The sequence below is a fragment of the Dendropsophus ebraccatus genome, chromosome 7 (assembly GCF_027789765.1).
Source record: "Dendropsophus ebraccatus isolate aDenEbr1 chromosome 7, aDenEbr1.pat, whole genome shotgun sequence".
Classification (NCBI taxonomy): domain Eukaryota; kingdom Metazoa; phylum Chordata; class Amphibia; order Anura; family Hylidae; genus Dendropsophus; species Dendropsophus ebraccatus.
The window spans coordinates 114592890-114619258 of NC_091460.1; the positions used below are offsets into that span (position 1 = coordinate 114592890).

Consider the following 26369-nt stretch of genomic DNA (forward strand, 5'->3'; position numbering starts at 1 on the left):
TCCCTACAGCCTGTATCATTCATCTGCATTTGTGCCTTAAAGGCGGCTGTGTGGTTCATTTCCCACTCGTTCTCACGATTGGTCAGAATCTGAACACTCAGACCCAGTCCCATCAAATCTTTTGACATGTCTCTATGATATCTCAAAAGTTTTTTCATACAGATAGGTACACTTTTAGGCTATGTTCACACTGCATACAATTCCTTCCGCAGTTCTTATGCCGCCGTACATGTGCGGCTGAAACTACGGCCGTGGGAAAAATCGACATGCGGCTGGATGCGTACGCACCGCGAACATACGCCCGTAGTACAGTTATGCTTCCCTAGCTTGTTTCGAAGTGATCTGAAACAGGTCATTTACTTGGAAATCTTCGCCAAGCCCAATAAAATACACAGAACCTTTTGGATCGAAAAATCTAGTTCAATTTGGCTGAAATAAGTACTTCGTACGGGACCGCATGGAAATCCACGGCCGTGAGTTGGAACATTTCCGTCCTCAAACAATGGTCTTGTTCATTTTTCACGGCGGCGTATACAATCCGGTCATAAGCTCATACGTAGCGTGAACTGTGCGGCCGTATATTGTATACTTTCAAGCGAACGCATCAACCTCAAAACTAGGTGCGTATATTCACGGTTCGCACTACGAGCGGAAAGATACGTAGTGTGAACATAGCCCAAAGGGGAACTATCAGCAGGTTAGACAAGTGCTTCTCAGTTTCAGTCCTCATGGCCACCAACAGGTGATGTTTTGCGGATTACTTTAGTATTTCAAAGGTGATATAATTATACTAAATGCATCAGGTATTATTCCAGGTGTTCTTTGTATGGCATATCATCAAAACATGACCTGTTGGTGGGCTATGAGGACTAGAATTGAGAAGCAGTGGGTTTGCTGAATCTAACCTGCTGATAGCCTTATTCCGGCACTTTGTAATCCACTGAAGCTTTTGGCACTCCTAGCATCATAATGATACATGATGCCACGAGGTCTGTCACCCACAGCTTCACACTCCATAGCTTCTGTACTGCGCATGTGTGAAATAGCCTCAGACTCATTCAGCTATTTTGGACATGCGCAGTACAGCGGAGATAGGAGGTGGCTGCACTGCACATGTCCATCGAACGTGGCTACGCACTACTAGGCCTGCCTCACAATGACATTTGCATGAGATAGATCTTTGAATTGTGCCCATAGAGGCTTGATTACTATGAAACCCAGGACTGTGACTAGTTGGACCAGAATGAACGCCCAGATTTTTAGATGGTAGCAATTCGTATATAGTTTGGGAATCAATATTAGGCTATGTAATATAGCCTAATATTGATTCCCAAACTATATAGGAACTAGTGGTCCCACTCGTTTTTGGGGGGCAGTGGTATACAATATGGTGGTGGCTGCACCCAGGGCCGCCATCAGGGCAGTATTGGCAGTACAGTTGTAAGGGGCCCGGGCTCAAACTAGAATTCAGGAGGCCCGCTGAAGCTCCTTACAACTATACTGCGCACACACACACACACACACACACACACAGCTCCTGCTGTCTGTCAGCATCTTACTGTCACGAGCAGAGCTTAGAGAAGACACAAGCAGGGCCCCCTCCTCACTCCCCCCGGGATCCTTCCCTAGCCACCTCGGTACCTTCTCTGGCTGCGTTCTCTGTCGGGACAAGAGAAGCAGGAGGGGGAGGGGCCGGCTGTGTGCAGGAGAGAAGAAGAAGAGGACTGCACCTCATGCTGCCCCAGACTTTCCCTGCAGCAGCTGAGGTGTATGATGAGGTTCTGCAGCAGCTGAGGTGTATGATGATGTTCTGCAGCAGCTGAGAGGTGTGTATTGTGAGGTTCTGCAGCAGGTTGAGGTGTATGATGAGGTTCTGCAGCAGCTGAGGTGTGTGATGTTCTGCAGCAGCTGAGGTGTATGATGAGGTTCTGCAGCAGCTGAGGTGTATGATGAGGTTCTGCAGCAGCTGAGGTGTGTATTGTGTTATGCAGCAGCTGAGGTGTATGATGAGGTTCTGCAGCAGCTGAGGTGTATGATTAGGCTCTGCAGCAGCTGTGGTGTATGATGAGGCTCTGCAGCAGCTGAGGTGTGGTGAGGCTCTGCAGCAGCTGAGGTGTATGATAAGCTGCAGCAGCTGAGGTGTATGATGAGGTTCTGCAGCAGCTGAGGTGTATGATGATGTTCTGCAGCAGCTGAGGTGTATGATGATGTTCTGCAGCAGCTGAGGTGTATGATAAGGCTCTGCAGCAGCTGAGGTGTGTATTATGTTATGCAGCAGCTGAGGTGTATGATGAGCTGCGGCAGCTGAGGTGTATGATGAGCTGCGGCAGCTGAGGTGTGTATTATGTTATGCAGCAGCTGAGGCGTATGATGAGCTGCGGCAGCTGAGGTGTATGATGAGCTGCGGCAGCTGAGGTGTATGATGAGGTTGTATGATGAATTAACTAAAAAGTCTGTGTTCAAAATAAAAAAATATAATTAAGTTAGGGGTTAAGTTATCATACTTGCAAGAGAAATAGTGTGCCGGCACGACACAAGTGTATATGGGCTACAATCAATTCCAGGAAGAAAGCCGAGAGGAGCTCAAGCCGCCTACACACAGAACAGTCAACCATATAGAAAGTTAAAAAAAACAGCAGCATTCACAGGTGTATGCTGTTCATGGATTTCTTTGTTTTTGTGAAACTGTATTACGTAAAATGTGTGGACATCATAGGACGCCTGCTGAGGGTACGGTGACAGCCGCTTCATGCTGACATTGCGCTTCTGCCGACCATGCCCCACAGAAAAGCATATATGGGTGAGTGCCGCTGTTTTTCTACTTGCGATATGATAATAATTGACCATTTTCTTTATTTTCAGTAAATTGTGGATTTTACATTTTAATTTTTTCTGTGAGCATGAATAATACATGGAGAATACCAACAGAATACAGTACCATAATCCCACTTATCATCTCATGTTTGTTTTTATCCCTACAGTTTTTACATATTTCTTCTAAACATATTAATATGAGACATATATTGACAATTAAATATGAGACTGTATGACCAATTGCACAAATCAAGTGGTTTATTATTCTCACATTTCGATGAATAATACTTTATTTTCCATCTGAACCTTTATTTCCCATGTGTTTTAAGGTCACTCTCCATCTCTGACTAACATTGGATTATTAGGTAGGCTGGCCGTACTGGTTTACGCTATGGCTAACCAGTTCTTTAATTCTCCCAAACAAAACAAGGAGGGGTTAAGTCTTCAGCTTCCTGCAAAAAAATGATAAACTGTGTTTTAAAAATTAAAGCCTTTTTTTCAAAATGGAGATCGGTCTGCTCTAGGTTCATTTGGCAACACTCTAAACCAAGAGTAGCCCACATTTACATGAGACAACAAAAACACCTAGAAGGCTGTGGCCTCCCTGACCTAAAAACCTCTTATCATGCAACTCATTTGACAAGATGGCTCTCTAGTATCAGTTAAGTCCACCCCTTTATATATTGACTTAGAAAAGCATATCCTAGGAAAAGACAATTTAATTTGTCTGTGGTCTAAAGATCTTATTCAGAAAAATGAGTAGGCCTTCCCCTCACAGGTACATTGCACGTTTGGCTCAACTATTATTATAAGACTTTGGAGACCAAACACCCCCCATCACATATGCCAATTGGTCTTATACCAGCTTTCCTTAATAGATCAGCTGTTAAGTTATCACCGCCATGGAGCAACCTGTTGAACATAACAATATATCCCATCTTATGGGCAAATAAAAGAGATACCGTTATTAGAAAGCATTTTATGGAAAACCCTCCCTAAGGGTAGCTTCACACGTACCGACTCGCATTGTTAATAATGCTGCAAATCGGCTAGGTCCTGGCAGATCACTTTCACTACATACACACAGCAGTCTGAATGACCGCTGCGTGTATGTAATTCTGCTGGCCGCTTAACCCCTTCAGTTGCCGCCCGGCTCCCGCTCTGTATACATTACCTGTCCTCGCTGCACAGGGTCCCGGTTTACTGCTCTCCCGCCCAACCAATCAGTGTGTTGCCCTGCCGGGAGAGCAGTACGCCGGGACCCCGTGCAGCGAGGACAGGTAATGTATACAGAGCGGGAGACAAAGGGGTTAAGCGGCCGGCAGAATTACATACACGCAGTGGTAGCTCAAACCGCTGTGTGTATGTAGTGAAAGTGATCTGCCAGGACCTGGCCGACTTGCAGCATTATTGATGCTGCGAGTCGGTACGTGTGAAGCTACCCTAAGGCTGGGTTCACACTACGTATATTTGAGGCTGTATTTTTGAGGCTGTATAGCAACCAAAACAAGGAGTGGATTGAAAACACTGAAAGGCTCTGTTCACATAATGTTGTAATTGAGTGGATGGCCGTCATTTAATGGCAAATATGTGCTGTTATTTTAAAACAACGGCTGTTGTATTGAAATAATGGAAGTTATTTACCGTTATATGGCGGCCATCCACTCAATTTCAACATTGTTTGAACAGATCCTTTCTGTGTTTTCAATCCACTCCTGGTTTTGGTTGCTACGAGGACCTGACATGAGGACCAAATACAGCCTCAAATATACATAGTGTGAACCCAGCCTAAGGGTGCGCTAGAGTCTCAATCAGATATGTTCACTGCTGAGTGTCAAAAATTTATTGAAACATATCCTACTTAGAGAGACAGCTCCTGGCTGGAATGTTATCTTGACATGGAACAATTTCCTAGAGGGTTTACTATCTAAAGTCTACAAAAACCTTCTATGTCAGGAAGCTATAAGCAAACCTACTTTTATTACATCCTGGGAAAAGGAATTAGACATAACATTCTCCAGATCTACAATCCTTCAAATCTTTAAAAATTTCCATGGCTTTTCTAGGTGTATTAAAATATCAGAAAATTCCTTTAAATTAACCACTAGATGGTACAGGACACCACATATACTAAAAAAGATAAGGACGATAACTTTTGGAGATGTAAAGCACACCCAGGGACACTCTCACATATTTGGCTTACTTGCCCAACCCTTCAAAATTTCTGGTCAGAGATTGTTCGCTATATTTCTACTATATGTGGAATCACTGTCCCACTAGAACCATCTCTCATCTTAGGGCCCTATTACACGGGACGATTATCGTGCGAAAAATCATTAAATCGTTCAAATTTAAATGATAATTGTTCTGTGTAATTGCAGGCAACATTTAAAAATCGTTCGTATGTCGGCAACAATATATATAAATATAATATGGATAACCCATTTAAATATCATGTAATCAGTACAAACTAAGTAAAACATTGGGGTTGATATATTAAACTGTAAGTGCTGAACATCTGGTTTTCTTTGCATCAGAAAAACTGGCTTCCATAGTTCCATAGTTAATAAGGTTGAATAAAGACAAGAGTCCATCAAGTTCAACCTATAACCCACCTAGCCAGAATCCTGCTCCACACTGATGAGGGGCAACACCCTGAAACAGCTGTCTGTGGATGGATACCTGGCCTTGGTTTTCCCCTGTCATTAAATTGACTTATAGGGCCACCTAATATGGTGGTTTTGGTGGTTTCCGTACAGCAGCCACTCCTTGCCGGGGCCCTTCCTGGAGGGATATCTGGCTAGTCCTGTATTTTGAGACTCTTACATGAGGCTCCACTGGCTCTTTTTTGCATGATTTTAAGGTAAAACTGGGTGGCAACAATTTGCCATCATTTTGACTTGATTCACAGTCTGGACAACTATTTAATAGTGATAGATTGTAAAAAAAAATTCTATGATACAAAAATCATCTATAGATACCCCTCCCTTCCACAGACAATTTTCTCCTTGCACTTTGCATAAGTTCATCTTATTTTTTCCAGAATATGGCTATATTCCAACTTAGGGAACATATCGGGCAAATGCTGCCGTCTTATTAAATAGACAGTGGCTAATAATGATCACGATCATTGTTAGCGGCCATCAAGATCATTGTTAGCCGCCATCATGATCATTATTAGCGGCCATCATTATCATTATTAGCGGCCATCAATATCATTATTAGCGTCCTTCACGTTGATTTATTAGTGGCCATCCTTCCCCGGCCGCCTTCCACGATATATTCCCGATGTGGGACAATTGTCATATATTCCTATATAGATTTGCCATAGATTTTCCCCAATGAACTTCAAAAGTAAAATCAAAGGAGGACATTTATGAAGACTGGCATACTCGCATACCTGTCTTGAATTAGGCCCCAACCCATTTCCCCTGCTTCCAGCAAGTGTAGATGTGAATCATGATTTATGCCTGCGAGCATGCCTCCTCCCCATCTTGCTGTGTCCCCTGTGCCCGCCCATGAGGCGAGCGGGGGATACGGCAGGCGTATGCCAGGGAGAAGGGGGAACTGTGCCTTCTCCCTGGTGTATGCCCCGGAAGTAAGCTTCATAAATGTCCCCCAAAATGCACATAAATGTCCCCCAAAATGCACAGCAAGTCAGCAGCCAATCTGCCACATGTGAACATACCCTAAGGATATGTTCCCACTTTGGGAAAATATTGGGGAACATGGCCGTCTTTTATCATGATCATCATTAGCATCCATATATTTAACAAGACAGCTGCCTTTACCTGATATTTTCCCGAAGTGGGAACATAGCGCAACAGTTTATATCTTGGTTTAGTGTTACTTTACATAGACCTGTATTGTACGTTTTTAGTAAGGTCAAAAGCAATCTATTTTACCTTGTTTTTATAACACAAATGGACCCAGAAAAAAAGTACTTAAAGAGGACCTGTCACCCCCCGTGCTGGGGTGACAGGCTCCCGACCCCCTGTTAGACCCCCCCTATACTTACGTGATCCCGCCGGATCCCGCTTCCTGAGCCGGCCGGGTCCCGGAGATATCAGCTCCCGAAGCCCGGCGCGCGCGCTGAGAGATGAGTCCGATGCCCATAGAGAATGACGGAGCATCGGACTCCCCATTCATTCTCTATGGGCATCGGACTCTGCTGTCAGCGCACGCGCCGGGCTTCGGGAGCGGATATCTCCGGGACCCGGCTGGCTCAGGAAGCGGGACCCGGCGGGATCACGTAAGTATAGGGGGATCTAACAGGGGGTCGGGAGCCTGTCACCCCGGCACGGGGGGTGACAGGTGTCCTTTAACTTGAGTTGTTGAATATTAAAATGAGATTACCTGCCTTGCTCATCTCAGACCCTAATCCAGGAAATGTAGTCTTGAGGTGAAGCTGCATTCATCATTGAGGTATGAATTGTTCCACTGATGTGGGGAAAATACATAATTAGAACAAAAAAGCTGGATATTTTAGTTCTAACAGGCAGCCTCTCTGATATATGTTAAAGTGACTCCCCCCCCAAACGCTTGTACCATCAGATAGCTGCTTTTAACCCAAGATCTGTCCTGCGGTCTGTTCGGCAGGTGATGCAGTTATGTTGTCCTAAAAAAGAACTTTTAAACTTGCAGCCCTGTGTCAAATTGGCATGGCCTAGAGTGTCTATGCTTTAGGGTTGCAACGCCTCTCCGTGCCTCCTCCCCTTCCTCCTCATCATTAGGAATGCCTTGGGCAGTATTTTTCCTATTTATCACTTGTGTGAACACTGCACAGGTGCCTTAACGATTCATCACATGTGCAGTGTTCAAACAGGTGATGAATAGGAAAAATCCTGCCCAGGGCATTCCTAACAATGAAGAGGGCGGGAGGAGGGACGGGAGGCAGTGAAATCCTAGGACATGGGTACCCTAGGCCACGCCAATTTGACACAAGGCTGCACGTTTAAAAGTTGTTTTTCAGCACAATAACTGCATTCCCTGCGAACGGACTCCAGGACAGATCTTGGATTAAAAGCAGCTATCTGAAGGTACAAGCGCTTTTGGGGGTCAGATTGTGGGTACAGAGTTGCTTTAACATGGACAGGTGGATTTATCAACAAAGAAGCAAAGGTAACAGAAGGTCTTTGAAAAATGGCCCCTATACTCTCATTGGTTGCATTGTTGTGCAACTGAGCCAGTTTCACTTTACACCATTTTTATAAACCTCCCCCATGGTTTTCTCTAAACTGCATTCAAATGAATGGCGCCTTTACAAACATTTCTGTAACAAATCTGCTGCATCTAAGTCAGGACCAGCAAAATTGGAACGGCAACTTCTTAGCCGGGGACGTTGAAGTGGTGAACAGTAAGGACTGGCACCATCAGAATGGCGCTCACAGAGGACTGGGCAGTTGAATATTGCTTTTTAATTCTTATCTCCTAGCATGATCACTTTTATATAAAAAATTTTTTTTTTAGATAGAAAACATTTTTGATGTTATAAATTTAAAACCCTTACCGGTTTAACACTTTGTTAGTCGATAATACCTGCAAAAAATATATATTAGTCTTTGTGACAGAATACATAGAATCAGTGCAAAAGGCTTCTGTCATCAACATGAAGCTGCTAAAGGAGTAGTTTGGGCAATCTTTTTTTTTTTTTTTTTTTTTTTTTAAGAATGTATTTATTCAAATTTTCACAAAATTTTTTACACAACACTCATCAACAAAGACATTATACAGAATAAGGCGGTTGACACATACTCTTAAAACAAGAGCTGAAACATAAACAGAAACACAACAACCCAAAAGAAAAGACCACCCTCCCCCAACCCGTCCCTCCCCGTGCTTGCAGATCCCTTCAACCAGGACCACAAAACTCTTAACTCGGACCTAATATTTCATGGAAATGGAGTAGGTCACTGAGAAGCTACTTCACAGGAAAGCTTCCTCAGGGAGATGGAAGCTTCAGTTTCCCCAGGCTGCCAGCAAGATCCGCCTTCAGGTACCATTCCGTGAGTCTAAATGGGTATATCACTGACACTATTTCAGCAGGATTAAGAAAGGCACAAATGAAAGACCTCCACTTAGCAACAAAATATTTCACCCTTTTATCTTTTTGTAGTTCCGCGTCTAGCTGATCCCTCTTAAGATAATACTTCATTTGCCCCGCCACTTCTGGAATCGTTGGAATAGAGGGTTGCAGCCACTTATCCAAAAGGCACCTTTTCGCTACCAATATAAATATATGTAAAAGGTGAGACATAGGCCTGTCATCCCCTGAAATGTGCAGCACCACAGTTTGGGGATTAACGGTCATATGTTGATGCAACCTCCTGTCCCATAACTGCGCCAAAGCGTCCCAAAAGGGTAGCACCTTGGGGCAAGTCAGCAACCCATGCAGCAGGTGCGACCCAGGGGCATGACATTTCGGGCAAGCTGTCTATCCGGATGCGACGGGGATCTCCGTAAGGAAAAACAATAATCTTAAAGCGAGTTTCTCTCCACCGTTCATTAACAATAGCGTTGCGGACAGTCCCCCACCCTTTCAAGATAGGGTCAGTAAGATTGGTTTCGCCCAGTTTCCTTTCCCAATATGCAAACATAGATGGGAGAACTGGCGACAAGGACTCCCTCTTAAGATCACTATAGAGAAAGGAAAGAGAGTGACAAGCCTCCTCAGTCATAATATAGGTATCTAAAACCCCAGGTTCTATTTCCTTTTGCCAACTCCTTAAACAAGAGAGTAGGAAAGAAGATACCTGACCATAAGAAAGAAAATGATTAGGACCCAATCCCCATTTGGCGCAGAACTCTGGGAATGTGAGTAACCGAGGCTCTTTATCATGGAGGATATCTCGCACTATTCGTATCCCCTTGGATTTCCATTCCAGAAACATCTTATTGCTGTTTCCTTCCGGGAAAGCTACATGGCCCCATAATCCCATAAATTTGCTGGCTTGAAAAGCCAGACCCAAAGAGGAACAGACTGCTTTCCAAGCCGCGATCGTGTCTCTAAAAAGAACACTAGTCCTGATCACAGATGGGAGAGCAGAAAACTTAGTATGAAGGAGAGAGTTCAGGGACCACGGGGAAGCTAACTCCGCCTCCAGAGCCACATTGGAAAAGCCACCCCCGCCCCTAAACCAGTCGATGCAATGTCTCAAGAGGCACGCTAAATTATATAGCCTAATGTCAGGTAGATTGAGCCCCCCTTTATCCTTGGCAAAAACCAACTTACGGTAAGCGATGCGAGGCCTTCTGTTCGCCCAGAAGAACTATACAAATGCCCTCTGAAGTGTGCTCACATCCTGGTGTCGAAGCAATAGCGGGATAGTCTGCATCGGATATAAGAGCTTGGCAAATGACATCATCTTCAAGAGATGGCATCGAGCCAATAATGGTAAGGGAATGTGGGACCAGCGGCGGAGCTCGGCTGTTACCTTGGCAATCAAGGGAGGATAATTCAAGAAATAGATAGAGTGAGGGGTTTTGCCAATAAGAATTCCTAGATATTTAATGTGATTACTGGCTATCCGAACTGGCACCGGTAGTGGTCCCAGTCTGCGAGCCGATGGAGTCGAGATGTCAAGGATCTCACTTTTGCCGATGTTAACCTTATACCCCGAATATTGCCCAAAAAGCCGCAGAGATTCAAACACTACAGGCAGATCTGCAGATGGGTGGTCAAGAAAGAGCAATAAGTCATCGGCAAATAGTACTGACTTCACCTCTCGGTTCCCTACCTTGATTCCTCTGATCGCAGGGGAAGCATTTAGGTATCTAGACAGGGGTTCAATAATCAGATTAAATAGTAATGGGGAAAGGGGGCACCCCTGACGTGTCCCCTTCTGCAAAGGAAAAGTGGGAGATAAGAACCCTGGGGTAGAGATCCTAGCCAGGGGAGAGGAATACATGGCATTGATTAGCCCCCAAAAAGCCTCCGGAAAGGCCATTTTTTGCAATACTGTCCGCAGCCATCCCCAGTGCACATTATCAAAAGCCTTCTCGGCGTCTAAAGACAACAGCATTGGGGATGGATGCCGGGTCGGGTGCAAGTGAACCTCGTCCATGACCGATATAACAGTTCGCCCTTCTCATTACAAAACCCACCTGTGCGGGAGATATTAAACGGGGTAAGATGCTCGCTAGGCGGTCTGCCATAATTTTAGATATAATCTTTAGGTCTACGTTTATAAGAGAAATCGGTCTATAAGAGGCAGGATCAGTGGGGTCTCTACCAGGTTTTGGTAAGACAACTATATGGGCTGTATTACTTTGTGGCGGGACCACCTGACCAGAGAGGTAAGCATTGTACAGAGGTAGTAGGGCCGGGGAAATCTCATCACATAACAGCCTATAAAATTCCCCCGAAAAACCATCAGGGCCTGGTGATTTCATGGGAGGTAGATGGGAGATAGTGTTCTTCAACTCCTCCAAAGAGATGGGAGAGTTCAGCAGCGAACTCTCCTCCTCCTCCAAGGAAGGGAGAAGATCCAACCACTGCAAGGGTCTCTCCAGGGGGAGAGGGGGTTCAGAGTACAATTCGGAGTAAAACTCCCGGAAGATGTCATTTATTTCCTTTGGGTGACTCACTATCTTCCCTTGTTTATCTCTGAGACTAGTTATATGAGTTGGGAGGATACGGACCTTTAGCAGATTTGGCTAACAATCTCCCTGCCTTGTTGCCGAAGCGAAAAAGGAGAGCTTCATATTTGGAGCGTGCAAAGGATTCCTTTCTCTCCAGCCATTCCTCGTAATCTAGTTTGGCTTGGCGCCACTGCTGTTTCGTCGCAGCACAAGGCAGGGAGAGGAAAGCGATATAAGCTTCCCTCAACTTCCCACTATACAAGGAGAGTTTACGCTGGGCTAGTTTTTTCTGTGAGGACACATAGCCCAATATCCGGCCCCGGAGGACTGCCTTAGCCGCATACCAAAACAATTGGGGGTTAGATTAGTTTGGGCAATCTTAAAAAATGAAGGAGGGCAGGGGTTGGTGGGAACATAATAATTAAGTTAGACGTACCATGCCCCAGGGCCACTGCTCACAGTCACCTGCTGGTCTCTTGGTTCCTGTGACATCATGGCCCAACAGGAACTACCTGCTCAGCCAATCAGTGACTGCAGAGGGGAGCTGCACTGCAAGTTTTACACCAGTATGCCAGTTATTCTTGCAGGTCTCACCCACTGTTTTTAACCTTTGAAATGCAAAGGTTTAAAGCTGAAGGAGACCTGATGCAATTACAGTAGGCGCCAAGCAATTTGGTGTCATTAGTTTCTGTTTAAGTTTACTTCTGCGTGAGTTTCACGGCAAAGAGGCCCACTTGTTCGCTGTGGGGACCACACATAAGCACTTCTTTGCAGTACCTTTACACAAATCGAGGGTCTTGGGATGCACAAATGATCCTTATACATATATACAGTGGCTGCAGAAATGATACATGTCTCTGTTGTCTGTGCTGTCAGTTTCTAGATCACTAGCCATCTACTGTATATATACCATGTTGCTTATGATCCAGCATCTGGCTTCTCCAGTTTTCTAGCCACCGGTTGTATGTTCAGGCCCCGCCTCCTCCGGTTGTCAATCTGCAGAAGGCGGCAGCCTGAAGTTACAGCTCTGGGCGGAGGAATGGAGAATCAAACGCCAGATCACAAGCAGCACGGATGGTATGTATACACTGCAGCTTGTGATCTGAAAAAGGACAGTACAGATATATACATATCCCCGACCCCAATATATACATATTTGTGCTGTCAGTTTCCTTCCGTTTACACAGGGAGATGTGCGGCCAATAAAAAGCAGATTTTAAATAGACAATCAGCCGATAATCGGGCTTTGGCTAATCGCCGTCACTTTTACTCTGACCTATTATTGTCCGCAGGAGCATTTCTAGCGACGTTCCCAATGTCGGACTGGCCAACCAGAGTACCAGAGAATCCTCCAGTGGGCCCCCAGCTTTATAACCTGCACTAACACTGACTGACATGTTGTTTCTCACTGGTTCTTCATTGGTTAGCCCCCAGGATCATTTCCTCTGGTGGGCCCCAGATACCCCAGTCCAACACTGGACATTCCTGGCCAATAATCGGCCTATGTAAAAGGCTCTTAAGGTTTTGTCTCCCAAAACTCTTGCAAAACGACAATTACCATCATACCTGGACAGCCAAAGACCACAGATCCTCCCAGGTAATTATATGGCGATTGATTGATTGATTGATAGATAGTTAGTAGATGGATAATAGATAGATAGATAGATAGGAGACATATGGATGGATGGATAGATAGATAGATAGATAGATAGATAGATAGATAGATAGAGGAAAAAGAATATAAAAGCAGCACTACCTTGTAAAACGTAGTTTGGTGCCAGCAGATTCCCCAACCAGGGGTATGAATGTCCATATACAACGAATAGTCCGCAGCACTCCAAGTTGTGAAACAAAAAGTGGTATTTATTCCAAATATATCATAATATCAAAAATAGTGACATGCAGCAAATAGACGCGACGTAATTACATTGAGGAACGTCATATCATTATTCACACTTGTTGGAGACCTTGCGTTTCCTTGCTGCACTTTTGTCCGGCGTGGAAGGGGTGTCAACCTGGGATGCACACCTCGATTCACCTATTTAGTGGATCGGATGATGTGACTAGGAAGCGGTGTCTACAATGATCCTTAATGGTGAGACCACACTGCCCCCCTGAGCCGGTGGATGATATAAGCAACTACAAGCTCGCTGGATTTCCATCTGATGCGGAGCCCTACGTTCCTCAAGTACAAGCAAGGGTGATTTCATGGTATTACCACATGGATGCATATTTGGACTTTTTATTTTTGGACATTTATTTTTGGACATTTGTTAATCTATTAGAGAGCCAGTCTCTCGCATAACATTTTCAAGCCTGCACTCACTACTTGTTCACTAGTATATTTGCAGTATATGCAATCGTAATGTACACAAAGGGTTAAGATTCACATATGTGTCCACACGAGTGTGGACTAATTGATGCACTTTAGGAACCAATGGAAAGCTTTTTTGTATTTCACATGTGTGGATAAATATATGAGTTTGTTTCACTGAAGACACGCTTGAGAATGGCAGCGTAGAGGCTGCCGAAACGTCGCGTCTATTTGCTGCATGTCACTATTTTTGATATTATGATATATTTGGAATAAATACCACTTTTTGTTTCACAACTTGGAGTGCTGCGGACTATTCGTTGTATATAGATAGATAGATAGGAGATAGAAAGAAAGATAGATAGATAGGAGATAGAAAGAAAGATAGATAGATAGATAGATAGATAGATAGATAGATAGATAGATAGGTAGGTAGATTGATATTGATTCACCAACCTTGTATAATGTATCTTTATTTATGTTTTCTTGCCCAGTTGCATTCAAGGCTTGGGTTGCAATATGCCTTTGGGTATAAAAACATATACATTTTTACAATACTCTTACACTTTTGTTGGCTAATCATGTTTAGACTTTGGTTACATTACTTAAGCAATATAGATTTCCTTTGTTGACCACATTATCATACACTTTTGCCCAGTTTTCTTCTCTGTCACAGTCATTTACCATGGTCCAATAGGCAAATCATGTATAGGGTATGACAAACACTACAGATCCACAAAGAAATCCTATAGCAAACTCGGAAAGGGGCCCTTCTTAGACTACATTCACACATTCTGTAGACATGTCGATTCTTCTGGCGGAAAGCGGATCTGCCGCCGAAAACTCAGCGCAGAAACTCCCCTGTGTGAACTGCAAAGTGCAAATTCCATTGAACTCCATTGAAATTCTGCACTGATTCCTCAATGTGAATTGGCCCTAAGAGTTAGTATTGTCAGTTTATCATCATAACATTTACATACCATCTTGGATCATTTCTTGGTGAGCCCAGCCATGTGTCATGGTTAGTTTGTACTAGGAACCATCTGTGTATATACAAAAAAATCATGAGTTAGTTGTGTGGTATAACTCAGTATATACACCTAGTAATGTGTAACTGGATATGAACACATTTCCCCTTGTCTACTAGATGTCCGTTAGCAGAGGCAGAAGTTAGGTTGATAAGAGGAACACATGATGGTAGTAGGAAAAGGGGGTAGAGGGAAATGAGTAATACATGACTACAGGATCTGGCTCCACACTGGGTCTGGATATGTGGAGCATGACGCTTAAGTCTACCATGTGCACTGAGCTTTTTCCAACTATGCCTTTATTTTGTGACCCTCAACATTTACCTTGCTTAAAGAAACATGTTTCCTAGGACAAAATATGCCAGATAAGGCTTGGCTCATACCACAGTTTTGCTATCTGTCTAACTGTATCCGTTTTGGAATGTTTTATTTCATTGTATAGAAAAGCGTGGTCAACCACATTTTTTGTGTATGCTACAAAATGTAAAAAAAACACACTCCAAACACTCCGTTTTGAGCCTTTTTTTGTTACAATGTGTTTGCATTTATTTTTTTTTTAATAAAACTAATACATTAAACAGAAAGCAAAATCATGATGTAAACCAGGCTTAAGATCTTTGGATAAATTTGGGGGTAGTGGTTGCTAATAGGTAGTGTGCTAATAGGCAACTACAGTATAGTGGTCCCTCAAGTTACAATATCAATTGGTTCCAGGACGACCATTGTATGTTGAAAATATTGAATCTTGGGACCAAAACTCTATGGAAAATTGGTAGTTGGTTCTGAAGCCCCCCCAAAATGTCAATGTAGAGAGGAGATACTAGACAGCCAGTCAGTGCATGCACCAGTAAAATGGCCACTTTTTTGGTCGATTCTGTAGCTAGTCACATGTGCTGCAGATCTGGACTGTCTGTAGCATAGCATGTTCAGTCTTCTCTTAACGTGTCACTGTCGTTATAACTTTCAAAATCTACATCAACAGTACAGTCATGGCCAAAAGTTTTGAGAATTGCACAAATATTATATTACCACGTGATCTGCTGCCCTCTGTTTTTTATGTGTGTTTGTCAGATGTTTTTATCACATACAGAAATATAATTGCAATCATATTATGAGTAACAAAAGATGATATTGACAGTTAGAATGAGTTAATGCAGCAAGTCAATATTTGCAGTGTTGACCCTTCTTCTTCAGGACCTCTGCAATTCTCCCTGGCATGCTCTCAATCAACTTCTGGACCAAATCCTGACTGATAGCAGTCCATTCTTGCACAATCAATGCTTGCATTTTGTCAGAATTTGTTGTTTTTTGTTTGTCCACCCGTCTCTTGATGATTGACCACAAGTTCTCAATGGGATTAAGATCTGGGGAGTTTCCAGGCCATGGACCCAAAATTTAGTTATCACCCTTGCCTTATGGCAAGGTGCTCCATCATGCTGGAAAAGGCATTTTTGATCGCCAAACTGCTCTTGGATGGTTGGGAGAAATAGCTCTTGGAGGACATAATGGAACCATTCTTTATTCATGGCTGTGTTTTTAGGCAAGACTGTGAGAGAGCCGATTCCCTTGGCTGAGAAGCAACCCCACACATGAATGGTTTCAGGATGCTTTACAGTTGACATGAGACAAGACTGGTGGTAGCGCTCACCTCATCTTCTCCGAATAAGCTGTTTTCCAGATGTCCCAAACAATCGGACAGGGGATTCATCAGAGAAAATGACTTTACCCCAGTCCTCAGCAGTCCACTCCCTGTACCTTTTGCAGAATATCAGTCTGTCCCTGATGTTTTTTCTGGAGAGAAGTGGCTTCTTTGCTGCCCTCCTTGAGACCAGGCCTTGCTCCAAGAGTCTCCGCCTCACAGTGTGTGCAGATGAACTCACACCTGCCTGCTGCCATTCCTGAGCAAGCTCTGCACTGCTGGTAGCTCGATCCCGCAGCTGAAACACTTTTAAGAGACGGTCCTGGCGCTTGCTGATCTTTCTTGGGCGCCCTGGAGCCTTTTTGGCAACAATGGAACCTCTCTCCTTGAAGTTCTTGATGATGCGATAGATTGTTGACTGAGGTGCAATCTTTCTAGCTGCGATACTCTTCCCTGTTAGGCCATTTTTGTGCAGTGCAATGATGACTGCACATGTTTCTTTAGAGATAACCATGGTTAACAGAAGAGAAACAATGATGCCAAGCACCAGCCTCCTTTTAAAGTGTCCAGTGGTGTCATTCTTACTTAATCATGACAGATTGATCTCCAGCCCTGTCCTTATCAACACCCACACCTGTGTTAATGGAGCAATCACTGAAACGATGTTACCTGGTCCTTTTAAGGCAGGGCTGCAATGATGGTGAAATGTGTTTTGGGGGATAAGGTTCATTTTCTAGGAAAATATTTACTTTGCAAGTAATTGCTGTTAAGCTGATCACTCTTTATAACATTCTGGAGTATATGCAAATTGCCATTTTAAAAATTTGACTTTGTAAAAATTAATAGTTGTATCATTCTCAAAACTTTTGGCCATGACTGTAGATGTGATGTAAAGCAAGTTTGCAATTTACATTCATTGTTTTCTTTAGTAATCATGAAAAACACAGCACTTCCTGTCAGAAAACAGGAAGTCCTGTGTATCCCAGGCCATCGGAGCGCTCACAGAGAGAAGGCAGTCATGTGACTGATGGACACATTGAGCCTTGACTCTCTGTACTGGCCGGAATTCCTGTGTTTAGTCTGTTTTTTTCAATGAGCACAAGTCAGAAAATCTGCCTTCAGGAGACTGGACCTGGATTTCTGGTAAGTACAGCTTTGTTTTACAGCATAATAACAAACAAAAAAATTAGGAATGTATATTGCAAACTTGCTGTATTTCAAATTGTAAGTTGAGGAACCACTGTATAAAGTTTCTGCTTATGTAGTGGGTTGTTTCAAATAACCATCAACAATCATTAAAGAATTGACAGGAAGAAAAGGATTGCATACTACATTATTCATTATAACCATCGGCATGGGCAACTTACGTTCCATCCGAGGAATTAAGATGTTCGAAATAAGCGGGATACTGTCTGTCTCTGGTAATAGCTATACCCTCTCCTGAATTGACGCCCGCAAGAATGAGGTATATCTCTGCAATTATTGGTGTGTTTGATAGCTGTAACACTGCAGATTCATAGTCTGGTGCTTCATTCAATGTCTGATGGATTAAAAAGGTAAATAAAAAGCTTTTACTACTATACATGACAAACTCATCTACATGACTTCATGGCAACATTTAATCTTTAATAACCATATCTCTCTCACATCTTTCACAGACGCTACAAAGACCCATGCAATTTTTTTTCCCTACACAAAACATTTATGCTCGTCATTTTAAAGGGGTATTCTCCTCAGATGTTGAAGAAAACCGTGTCTGAGCTGTTCTCTCAAATTCCTCCCCCCCCCTTTAAAATGGCGCATGTAAACAGTGTCCCTGGCTGCCTTTTCATACAATCTGTAATTCTTTGTGCTAAAGACACAGAAAACTGTGTGTAAGCTGTTCATGCGGTCTTTCCTCTGATGTCCCCATCCCTTTCAAGACGGCTCATGTAAACAACGTCCCTGGCCAGCTGCTGGCAGGATTAATCACAGTGAGGTCACCAGCAACTTGACCTCAGATTAACCCTCTCGGCATCATAGAGTGCACAGACAACCACTGTTACTGTTTACATGTGCTGTCTCGGAAGGTGGTGGTGGTGGTGGTAGTGTGTGTGTGTGGGGGGGGGCGGGGTATCAGAGCGGAGACGGTGTGAACAGCTCACATAGTTTTCTGTGTCTTCAGCAGCTTAGAACTGGGGGGATGGAACTGAAAAGTTAATAAGTATGGAATAATGGTTAGTCTCACAGGAGGAGGATGAATACCCCTTTAATGTCTATATGCTTTTCTGAGTGGTAGTGGGCTGAGTACTACAAGGACCTATACTAATCAAAAGGCTCAAGCCTGTCCATAAATGAGCTCCAATCCCAGTGATCGGCACTGCATCTGCATCTGAGGCTCCCGGCCCCCGTAGGTCCCGGCATTGATTGACTTGTCGCGACCTACGGGAACTGGAAGCCTCAGATGAAGCCGTAGCGCGGACCAGGTAAAGTATGCTCCAGGCAGCAGCTTGTTAAGGGGGCGCCATTTACATACACGCAGCAGAGTGAAAATTCCAATGCGAGTATGTAACCCCATTCAAACTCACAGTAGCGGGAACCACGGCGGATTTTGCAGCGGAAGTCACAGCGTGAAATCCACTGCGATTCAAAGCGTGTGTACCAAATGTCCCTCTTTGGCCATCCAAAAAGTTGGGAGGTATGTCATCAAAAAGTACCCATTTAACTAGGTCCGGAATGTTTTTCAAAACAGCTGGCAAGGGGTTGGGTGAACAAAACAACATGCACTTACCTTTACTGGTGTCCGCTGTTATCCGTTCTAGTACCCTGTTCACTTCTAGGCCTGATTGGGACCTGCAACATGACCTGTCAGGCCCAGTAGGCCAGCCAACAGCAGAGACAGGACTGGAAACTGGCTGAGCAGGCTAGGAATGTCACTGAATCCCCTCTATAGACCAGGAAGCGACTGGGGACCAGCAGAAACCAGCGCTGGAGACAGGGACAGTTGTTTTGTGCACCCAACCCCTCCCTGGCAGTTTTGGAAAAAAAAAGTCCATGCCCGGAATTCTCCTTTTACACATCTTCAGGCTACCCACTGTTTAGAGAACTGCTCCACTGCTCTATTCATGTGAATGGGACTGTTGCAGTTCCCTGTACAGTCAGTAGCAACGCTGTGTAGGAAAAACTTTGAAATAGGCAGTGCGGGCTCAGTAGCTATTAAAGGGCCACTGTGATAAGATTTGTACTTATTATAGTGTAAAGCTTTTACAATGCTTCTGACTGGGACACTTTAATTTTTCTATATTAATTTACACATTATATCTAAATTAACATTCTAGCCTTCAAACTGGTAACTATTTGCATATGGTCTGCATATTTATGAATTAATTTGCATATGTGAAAAGAAGCTTACATTTCGTATGAGCCAGCTGACAGGAATTCCATTAAAAATGAGAGAGAAAACATTCTTCAACATGGAGATGTTGTTTTCTGCATAAAAATAATAATTCAGTAAAGTGGCAGATTTGGACAGATCAATTTGTAATTATTATATTATTTGTTTGGTTACACATTTGTAAACACTGCCACATCCACCCCTGGCCGTGCACAGAAAATGACCCCAGCCCGGAGTACCCCTTTAAAGGTTATTCTGCTAGGTAGAAGGAAGCAGGGCTGCTATTGTTTTTGCTATCTATTGGCGTCAAGTTTTACTGTAATGTGTTACACATCACTTTTCAGCAGCCCCTAGAGACAGAACAAAGTTCTTAGTGGTCAAAATGGAAACTGCAAGATTTCAGGATTGTTTTATATTATAGATATAACTATATAACTTTCTGAAACCAGTTGATTTGAAAAAAATGTTCAAAATTTTTCGCTGGACAACCCCGGTAAGGTCTACTATGCAGCCCCTTACCTTTAACAATTTTGTAGTAACCCTAAGGGGACACTTGGGTTCATCCATCCATTGTAAGACACCCATGACTTCTGTGACCTCCCTGCCATCAAACAGAGGGACTACAAGTATCAGCTGACCCCACTCCATTATCTTGTTCTCCCCTGGGTCACCACAGTACCATCTAGGTTTCTGAGGGAATGCCAAATGCTATATAAGGCCACGTGCACGCAGAGCAAGAGCGGCGGAATGCCGCCAGCCTCCGTGTCATAATGACACTCTATGGGAAGCTCATAAGCTGCATCTCTCGGCGCTGAAGAATAAACATGTTCATTCTTCAGCGCAGAGAGAGGAGCCACGCCAGCCTCCCATAGGGTGTCATTATGACACAGAGGCTGGCGGTATTCCACAGTGGACAATTCCGCCGCTCTTGCTCTGTGTGAATGGGGCCTAATAATGGTGTATATACTGTACAAAGTAGCAGACATAAAAGTACCTCTGGCATTTGCAGATATAGTAAATTTATATGGCTTTTGTCCTGTCCAAAGCCCAACAAAGCCCACAAACGTTGTTCCTGTGTACACAACCTGAAATTTAAAGGACAGAGTAGAAATTACTAATATGTCATTTAGGACCTTACAATAGACTTTAAATAGTGATAAGGCCTAAATATGTTAAGCTCTGTTCACAAGTGCATTGCAGTTGCTCTTCACCATAGAAGCCACAACACTCTAATCTATTACATATCCTATAACAATGGAAGTCCCTACTGATGTATCATGGGGCTCATCATAGTGTCCTAGTGTATTAATATAATAAATAGGAGACACAAAAACAGCCAGGTAGGTGTCCTTGTTGTTGTTGTCTGTCCAACTTAGTAAGAGGGCTACCCCCATCTAAGACATTGGTGGGATATCCACAGGACATGTCTGGTAGATGCGGGTTCCAATGACAGCTGACAGGTCACCCCGGCCTAGGGCTGAGGGTCCTTGTACTAACATAGTTGCAGATTCCAGAGAGAGCACTCTTTCAAACAGTTATGGCATATCTTCCTGTGGATATGCTATTAATGTCCCAAAAGGGAATACCCCTTTAAATTGGGAATGAGAAACAATGAGAAATACAATGTAGAAAATCACATTTAAAGGACATTTTTTGAATATGTTATTACATAAGCAAAGTTAACCAACAAAACACAGTAATCACTGAACTCAAGGAGAACAGCGAAAAAAATTCCAATGAAGTACTCAATCAAGAGTCTCCACTGATGCCCCCAAAAATTTAAATATGCAAAACAAGAGTCCGTGGAGCCTCAGTTACGAGTCTCAAAACACGGGATAGCCAGATATCTCTAGCCTGTTGCCAACGGGGTGCCTCCATGATGGGGAGAGCACCACACCACCCTGATAAATAACCCCTTAAGTCCCACTCGGTTGCGAGTATTGGAACATAGACAGGGAAACAACAGGGTGGCCCCTTTTGTCAATGTCTAACTCAAGGTGCGAGTATTGCGATCATGACAAGGGCTTGCAAAGGCAGGCTTCCACCCACAGACAGCCGTTTCGGGGTTTTTGCCCCTCGTCAGTGTGGGGTAGGATTCTGGCTAGTTGGGGCAATGAAAAATCAACCAACAAAACACAGTAATCACTGAACTCAAGGAGAACAGCGAAAAAAATTCCAATGAAGTACTCAATCAAGAGTCTCCACTGATGCCCCCAAAAATTTAAATATGCAAAACAAGAGTCCGTGGAGCCTCAGTTACGAGTCTCTGTTCTCCTTGAGTTCAGTGATTACTGTGTTTTGTTGGTTGATTTTTCATTGCCCCAACTAGCCAGAATCCTACCCCACACTGATGAGGGGCAAAACCCCCGAAACGGCTGTCTGTGGGTGGAAGCCTGCCTTTGCAAGCCCTTGTCATGATCGCAATACTCGCACCTTGAGTTAGACATTGACAAAAGGGGCCACCCTGTTGTTTCCCTGTCTATGTTCCAATACTTGCAACCGAGTGGGACTTAAGGGGTTATTTATCAGGGTGGTGTGGTGCTCTCCCCATCATGGAGGCACCCCGTTGGCAACAGGCTAGAGATATCTGGCTATCCCGTGTTTTGAGACTCGTAACTGAGGCTCCACGGATTCTTGTTTTGCATATTTAAATTTTTGGGGGCATCAGTGGAGACTCTTGATTGAGTACTTCATTGGAATTTTTTTCGCTGTTCTCCTTGAGTTCAGTGATTACTGTGTTTTGTTGGTTGATTTTTCATTGCCCCAACTAGCCAGAATCCTACCCCACACTGACGAGGGGCAAAAACCCCGAAACGGCTGTCTGTGGGTGAAAGCCTGCCTTTGCAAGCCCTTGTCATGATCGCAATACTCGCACCTTGAGTTAGACATTGACAAAAGGGGCCACCCTGTTGTTTCCCTGTCTATGTTCCAATACTCGCAACCGAGTGGGACTTAAGGGGTTATTTATCAGGGTGGTGTGGTGCTCTCCCCATCATGGAGGCACCCCGTTGGCAACAGGCTAGAGATATCTGGCTATCCCGTGTTTTGAGACTCGTAACTGAGGCTCCACGGACTCTTGTTTTGCATATTTAAATTTTTGGGGGCATCAGTGGAGACTCTTGATTGAGTACTTCATTGGAATTTTTTTTGCTGTTCTCCTTGAGTTCAGTGATTACTGTGTTTTGTTGGTTGATAAGCAAAGTTAGACAGATTCCTAATGTATTCGAATTATGGGAAATGCACATATAGTGCTATTTCCCTCAATTTAGTAGATCAGGCAGGCTTCAATTTCTCTAATAAAAAAGAAAAAAAAAAAGTGATGTCACAACTATACCTGAAGTGTCCAACAAGGGGCGCAGTATATGTAGAAATTACATGTAAGAAATGATGTTATCCCCTTTTTAAAACAATAAATTACCACTTATGCTGACCTTTTCTCACAAAATTGAAAATCAATCTGTTCATCTCTTAATGCTCTATAAGTTCTGCATGTTACATTCTATTTGTGCATTTTTCACAGCTTTTTATGCCAGTTTTCATTGCACAAAATTCATCAAATTGTCACACAAAGTATGATGAATTTATAATTTATAGTGCAAATTTTTAATGTACTACCCAGCCAATCAGTGACTGTACAGGTGTCCTGCCCTGCCCTGACCATGAGCTGGGGGGCACAGGGAAAGGTAAGTATAGATTCTTTAATATGTCCATGCACCACCTGCTGCCCCTGGATTTTTCATTTTGGCCAGACTTCTCCTATCGGGAAGATTTACTAATGGTCCTTTTACACGGAACGATGATTCGCCGATGATCAAACATTTAACGATTTTGTAGTGATGATGTGTTTTTTTTTATAACGATCAGCGTTAAAACAATCACAACGATATATCGTTCAGTCTAAAGATCGCTTAAGCCCATCTCACACATAGGGTAAATCGGTGAAAGACTGTTTAGACGAAGAGGTCTGCGAATTTTCAGTGAACGATTAACGACGATTTGAGAATATGTTAAAAGACCAAAATGAACGATTTCTCGCTCGTCGCTTGATCGTTCGCTGCGTTTACACGTACACGAGCCGATTATCCCTCAAATGTGATCAGTATCATGAAAATTCGAACGAATCTATGCCCATCCAGTTATATGTATTAATGGAGGAATTTTACCTGCCCATTCTTAATAAAATCAACATCTATTGTAACGTCTTGAAAGTTGTATGGAAAGAACAAGTCCATGTTCCTCCCATGGTAAATATTTCCATCTTGATCTTCCACTATGATGCTTGTGCATGCTCTGAAAAATGCAAATATATATTAGGTCACTACCAACAGCAGAAGTGGATTTAAATTGATATCACTATGGCGAACCTTATATGTAATGTTGTTATAGCGTGTTAGGGTAGGTTCCTAGTATGGAATCCGCACGACTAAATTCTGTCTGATTCAGTCGCTCGTACCCGTTCGCGCATGTCCGCCTGTGCCATAGACACCATTCTATGGCTGGGCCGATTTCGTCAAAAGAATAGACATGTCAGTTCCGTACAAGCACAGAATCCGACGGAACTTATCCATGCGAATTCCGTAGTGTGAACCTATCCTAACAGTGTTAAAAACATTAGCATTGACATAGGTATATTAAATTTAAGCTATGTTTAGATCCCTACCCCAACAGTCTGTGGTTGGAATCAGAGGAAAACTAAAGGCAAATAAATACAGTGCGTTCAGACTCTTTTTCTTTATTCACATTTTGTTATGTTATGGCATTACGCTCAAAAATGTTTTTAAAAAATCATGTTTTGCCCATCAATATGCACATAACTGCTTATAATGAGAATTTGAAAAGAGAATTTTGCATCGACATAAGCATTCACACCCTTTGCTATGAAAATTAGCTCTGGGTTCTCCAATTTCTTTTGATCATCGTTGAGATGTTTCTGCACCTTGATCGGAGTCCATCTTTAGTAGATTCAGTAGAAAATGATTTGGAAAGACACACCCCTGCCCATATAAGGTCTGACAGCTGCATATCAGAGCAAAAAACAAGTCATGAGGAGGAAGGAACTGTCTGTAAAGCTCAGAGACAGGATTGTATGGAGAAACAGGCAGGTATAAAGCTGGCTACTCCAACAAATAAAGTAATTAAGAGAGAAGAGGTTTGGTAAGAGGGGTGATCAACGATCCAATGATCGCTCTGGCTAAGCTCCAAAAGGTCCTGTACACAGATGTGAGAAACTTAAAGTAGGTCAATCATCAATGTTAAATCCCACCAATGCGGACAGAAAGACACCTCTTCTCAGTAAAAGACAAATGAAACCCACCTAAAAGCTCTCTGAAAATGTAAGAAACCAGATTCTCTGGTCTGATGAAACTGTGATTGAGCTTTTTGGCCTCAATTCTAAGAGTCATGTCTGGAGGAAACCAGGTACTGCTCATCACCTGCCCAATTTCCTACAGTAAAACATAGTGATGATGGCAGCATCATGTTGTGGCGGTGTACATATATTAAAGGGGTTATCCAGCGCTACAAAAACATGGCCACTTTTCCCCCTCCAGTTCAGGTGCGGTTTGAAATTATGCTCCATTTACTTCAATGGAACTGAGTTTCAAAACCCCACCCAAACTAGAGACAACAGTAGGGGGAAAGTGGCCATGTTTTTGTAGCGCTGGATAACCCCTTTAAGCAAAGTACAAACATATTCTTAATGAAAACCTGATCCAGAGTCGGTCTCAGACTGGATCAAAGCTTCAGCGTCCTACAAGACAATGACAAAGAGCACACAGCCAAGACCACACAGGAGTGAGATAGGGACAACATTATGAATGGCCTTGAATGGTCTAACCAGAGCCCTGACTTGAACATAACTGAACATCTCTGAAGAGACCTGAAAATGTCTGTCCACCAATAGTCCCGATCCAACCTGACTGAGCAAAAGAGGATCTGAGAAAAATCTCCCTGCACATGCGCTCCAGTCCATGGTTATAGACATCAAGAAGAAAAGTATGTGAGCAAAACATACTAATAGGCCAGGCGATAGTAGGTGGACACTGAGGGACACAGGACACTGGAGGGACACTGAGCGTCCCTCTGCCATCATCCTCTCCAGCAGCCACAGCCCGCACAGCTCTGGGAGTCGGGGCGTGACATCACCATTTTATCCAGGAAGTGACATCACCATTTTATCCAGGAAGTGACATCCCCATGTTATCCAGGAAGTGACATCACCATGTTATTCAGGAAGTGAAGCCTTGATGCAGTAGTAAGTGCAGGGAAAAAAGCACTTTATAAACATTTCCCGCAATAAGTGTATATTGGGGATTTGTATAACTTTTGGGGGGCAATACAATACTTTAATAAATTTTTTTGCTGGATTTCTCCTTTAAGGTTTCTAAAAAGGGATTTCTGTAATCTTTACTGAATATTAGGCAGGTAGATAAGGTAAGGTAGATATGCGTCAAGTTCTTAGAGTATGTGTAGTAGTGTATGTGTGTAGTGATTTGTACAACTTTTGGGGAGCAACACAATACTTTAATAAAAAGTTTCACCAGACTTCTCCTTTAATGATATAAAGGAGTATTTCGGTCAGGTAAATTACGTGTTAAATCATCCCCCCTCCTGGAGACTAAC

The 26369-nt window shown here is 43.3% G+C and overlaps 1 protein-coding gene across 2 annotated transcripts in view; it reads right to left on the minus strand.

Annotated features, from left to right (window-relative positions):
- Positions 1 to 2887: 2887 nt before the first annotated feature.
- The window catches only part of LOC138796975 (N-acylethanolamine-hydrolyzing acid amidase-like), a 28494-nt gene continuing 5012 nt past the window's right edge, over positions 2888 to 26369 (minus strand). Inside the window, exons 3-11 of one of the 2 annotated variants that reach the window (XM_069976737.1) lie at positions 23912 to 24038; positions 20743 to 20833; positions 19767 to 19843; positions 17743 to 17915; positions 14689 to 14751; positions 14165 to 14231; positions 8324 to 8352; positions 7171 to 7254; positions 2888 to 3262 (exon numbers count right to left, since the gene is read on the minus strand). In XM_069976737.1, the coding sequence (XP_069832838.1) occupies positions 7185 to 7254; positions 8324 to 8352; positions 14165 to 14231; positions 14689 to 14751; positions 17743 to 17915; positions 19767 to 19843; positions 20743 to 20833; positions 23912 to 24038 (697 nt within the window). In that variant the 3' untranslated portion in view covers positions 2888 to 3262; positions 7171 to 7184. Of the gene's footprint in view, positions 3267 to 7170; positions 7255 to 8323; positions 8353 to 14164; positions 14232 to 14688; positions 14752 to 17742; positions 17916 to 19766; positions 19844 to 20742; positions 20834 to 23911; positions 24039 to 26369 lie in introns of both variants that reach the window. The other variant, XM_069976736.1, reaches the window with a different exon arrangement.